This window comes from Phaseolus vulgaris, chromosome 11 (assembly GCF_000499845.2).
Source record: "Phaseolus vulgaris cultivar G19833 chromosome 11, P. vulgaris v2.0, whole genome shotgun sequence".
Taxonomy (NCBI): domain Eukaryota; kingdom Viridiplantae; phylum Streptophyta; class Magnoliopsida; order Fabales; family Fabaceae; genus Phaseolus; species Phaseolus vulgaris.
Genome location: NC_023749.2, coordinates 47,320,984 through 47,325,103, shown reverse-complemented (window position 1 = coordinate 47,325,103; position 4,120 = coordinate 47,320,984). Strand labels below are relative to the sequence as shown.

The window sequence follows — 4,120 nt, the reverse complement described above, 5'->3', positions numbered from 1 at the left end:
AAAAATTGATCTAACCTTAATCTAATTGAGAAACTCTGATATAATTTGGATTTAATTCAATTTAAAATTGGATTGAAAAAATTTAAATTAAATTAATTTTATTAAAATGAATGTGGATTTTAGATTCAATATATTTAATTGGTGGTCTAAATAATTAAAGAGAAAAAAGGAAAAGGCATGGATGTTTCCTTCAAATAAAAAAAAATGACATTAAACTCAAGCATATTAAAAAATGACATGACTAAGATTCAAATCTACAACAAAAATGTTATGAAGATTCATCAAAGGACCTTGAACAAACACAAATAACACAATAATCAGTTACCTCTACAGACAATATAAACATTAATGGAAGACATCAGTAAGGTGGCAGGCAAAGCAGGAAACTCGATGTTCTGTGAAATGGATAGAGTTACAAATGGCATATTTCATTCCATTTTCTCTGCGGCACCTATGACCTATTTCTGGATTTGTATTCTCTTATCCCTTATTGGCAAGTCAACGGGCTTCTGTGCTGCATGTGGATGATCAGGGCCCTTGTAAACCTTCAGGTGGGTGAATAGTCTCCTGCCAAGCTAAATAAAACAAGCAACCCTTGATTATTGTGGATTCAACAAAGAGCTAAGCATTATTTTCACAGAAATAAATAAATAAATCGAAGAGCATATAGCATACAATACAAGAGTTGTCCAATCCTGAAATACAGAAACACCAGAAAAAGGACTCTTGCATTGAACAGTGCAAAAAGACAATCATGTTCCAAAGCATGATCATGGGTATAGTCTGTCCTTCAAAATATCCAACCATTCCTTTCAATCCAAACTTTAAAGGGATTTTACTTCATTCTTCACCGTTAAATTCTTCCATCAATTATGGGGATGAATCTTACATATGTGACATGTCATGAAAATTAATCATATAATTTAGAATTGCGTCACCATCTCTAAAACTACCATGCTATAACAACTCAGTTTAACATGTCTACTTCGGATATGTGCATGTCTTGGAAAAATATTCAACTATACTTGAACTTACCCTCCCTTTTGGAAGCATGCCACGAACAGCATGTTCAATAATTCTTTCAGGAATTCTGTTTTGCAGCTGAGCAAATGTCTCCACCGTCATACCACCAGGCCTTCCAGAGTGTCTTCTATAAAGCTTTTGGGTCCTCTTTTTCCCAGATACAGCAATCTTTTCTGCATTTACCTTTAGAGCCCCAAGTTAAATAATAAACAGATTCAGACTTGGTATGGCATCACATAGCTTTATATGTAATTAACACATATGCTTCACTCATCAATAGGAATAGAAGAAAATATAATACAATACATTCTTATAACTTAAACCTTCTCCATAAGGTTCAGGCTGCTTAACACAGACAATCGTGTGAAAAGTGAGAAACTAAGCAGTAATATTATCATTAGTATAGAATATTTTCAGAAAGGATCGTGTTTCCTTAATATATCTTATCATTTTTTTTTCTAGAAAAATTGTCTATCAAAGGAAATTTGATAACTGTTCTTGGACCATAAGTTGTCCTCAACCTTATATAATTGAAATCAAACTTCAACAGAAAATATTGCATAGAAAATGTTTACAATATGGGGAAACTGGGAAAGTTAAATGCAGAAGAATCCTATCATCAGATTTACATAATGACGACTAACTGATTAAATAAAAGAATAATGCTTTTGCAGCCACTTAAATGATGCAAAAATCATGTATTCAGACATAAAACGAATTACCGCGGCTTAATCAAGACTTTTCCAAATATGACGCAAAAACAATACATCGATCCCAGATTAAATTGAGAACCAATATACAAAAAATATAAAATTTAATTGAAATAGGAGATTATTACAGAAATAGAGTTAAAAATGTTAATGGCAACTAATGAAACATGATATCAATGTTGCATGTAATCCATTTTCATTGTTACCTACTATTGCAAAAAAACCCAAGTCTCATCACATCAGCTTTGTGCCATAGTATGATAGTAGTATATAAGTAGGAAGTAATCTTACCCTACAAGTTAGTTTTGTGTAATTAAGTTAGGTTCAAATTTAAATTATAAGACCTACCATTTAAAAGAAAGATTAAAATGCAATAAACTCCTCTCAACTATCAGTCAATTCCAGAAACCGCAAAGGGTGTCTCTCTCTCTCTCTTTCTGAAATCCCAAGTATTCAAGATACTATGTTTACTCCCTCCCCAGATTCCTATTCCAAATTTACAACTTCCCCCTCTATTATTTCCCTCCTATTTTTTATATAAATACCCAGTTGTTCTAACAAATTAACAAACAGTTTATACAATTGGAATAGTACCTCTATTGCCCCTCGCAAACAGACAGGGAGAATGAAGAAATACTAATCATAACTACATAACAATTAACCTATGCAGAACTACATACCACAATTACAAATGCACCCATGTCCACACTGGGTGTGTAGGTTGCTAAGTTTTTCCCTCGGATGTGAATAGCAATCGTAGAAGCTAATCTTCCAAGAACTTTATCTGTAGCATCAACAACATACCATGTTTTCTCTGTATTCACATGATCTACAGCTTTTGGATACCAGCTCTTGTTCCAAATGTCCTGCAATTTGTTTTTTGGTATGGGAATTCAAATTCACCCAGCAAAAAAAAATCAATGAAGTTAAATTTTTTTAAAAGAAAACAACACATACAGAAATTGCATTCAGACACTTAAATTTAACATCATTATTCCTTTAAAATTCATAACAAACACTAGAATACACCTTCAAACTAACTTTAATGGAAAAACTTAAGTAAAGATTAAAAAACACTTAAAAAAAATTAAAAAATAATAACCGGTCAATTTAGTTCCTAATATTGTAATTGACCGACACATTAATCCTTACTATTAACCAAATTCAAAAATTCTCCCCAACATACACCACTCATTTTAGGTGACTAAGTGATAATACTAAAATCTGCTTCAGGGACCAAAGGACCCAAAATGACGATGAGTAATTAAATTTAGTGACTTAGATAAAATGAATTACAATTTAGTTAAATCTAAGCACTAAAGCAAAGGAGAAAAATACATAAGAATTTAGTTAAATTTAGTGATTATTAAAGGTATGTTTGGATGAGCTTTTCTACAAAAAAATTCTCCCAAAAAAATGAAATTAAAATTACGTTTATATAAACTAATTAATACAAATTCTCTTAACTTGTCCAAAAGTTTGCGAAGAAGTAAAGTTTTTTCCTTCATAGCTCGTTCAAACAAATCGAACATTCGCAACAAATAGGAAAAAAAAGAAATCACCTGCACATTCCCAAGATAAGCTAATTAGAGAAGAAAACAAAATGCATAAATTTCAGGTAGTCATGTAGACCAGTGACTTCAATCACAAATCTGAACACTTCAATTTCAAATTGGAAGACAACACATTCATAGCAGAAACCGTTTGACAAAAGGAAGAACAAGGGTTGTACTGTACCGGGCCTTTGAATCGTGGCTCGGGCTCAACGCAGGCGAAGCGCGGGTCTTCCGTTACAGGGGCAGCAGTAGCAGAGTCCTGTTGACAACGGATACGGGAATTTGAGGGTAAAAGGGTTCGAACTGAAGAAGATAATGTAAGCTTTGGAAGTGGCAATTGGAAGCCCACAAAGGAAGATTTTGTTGAGGCTGCAACAACATTCTTGTGGGAAAGAAACGGAGGCACAGAAGTGGAACCACACAGCAGCGCCATTCTTTTGCTTTATCGCTCTATCTCTTTGCCTAAATGGCTTCCTTCAGTATGTGCTTGGATAAGGTTGAGCGATATGGGACTCGTAGAGATAAGTTATTGCGGTATGAATTCAACACTTCTTCACTTTTTTTTCCTTTTTGTGCAAAGAATTTTACACTAGGTGAAAATATTTTTGGCTTGATTATGATTACGATTGTTCTAGTTAATAATAATATTCGGAGTGAATTACCTTATGTTAAAAATATTTTTTAATTTAAAATTTAAAAATATGATTTTAATTTTCTATAGACAGAGTAAAAATGACTTTGAAATGTCATTTTAATTCTTCAAATTTAGAATTAAGGAACTAATTTTCACACAAAAAAAATTAGACTAAACTTTCTTTTTTAATTAGGGAG

At 32.5% G+C, this 4,120-nt stretch overlaps 1 protein-coding gene across 1 annotated transcript; it reads right to left on the bottom strand.

The window, feature by feature from the left end:
* Positions 1 to 225: 225 nt before the first annotated feature.
* LOC137808002 (large ribosomal subunit protein uL13c) lies at positions 226 to 3,840 on the bottom strand. Its single transcript, XM_068608922.1, has 4 exons — positions 3,471 to 3,840; positions 2,414 to 2,599; positions 1,036 to 1,206; positions 226 to 575 (listed from the first exon to the last, which is right to left on the bottom strand). Exons 1-4 carry the CDS (start codon positions 3,720 to 3,722, stop codon positions 459 to 461), a joined length of 726 nt encoding a protein of 241 aa, XP_068465023.1. The 5' UTR covers positions 3,723 to 3,840; the 3' UTR covers positions 226 to 458.
* Positions 3,841 to 4,120: the final 280 nt, after the last annotated feature.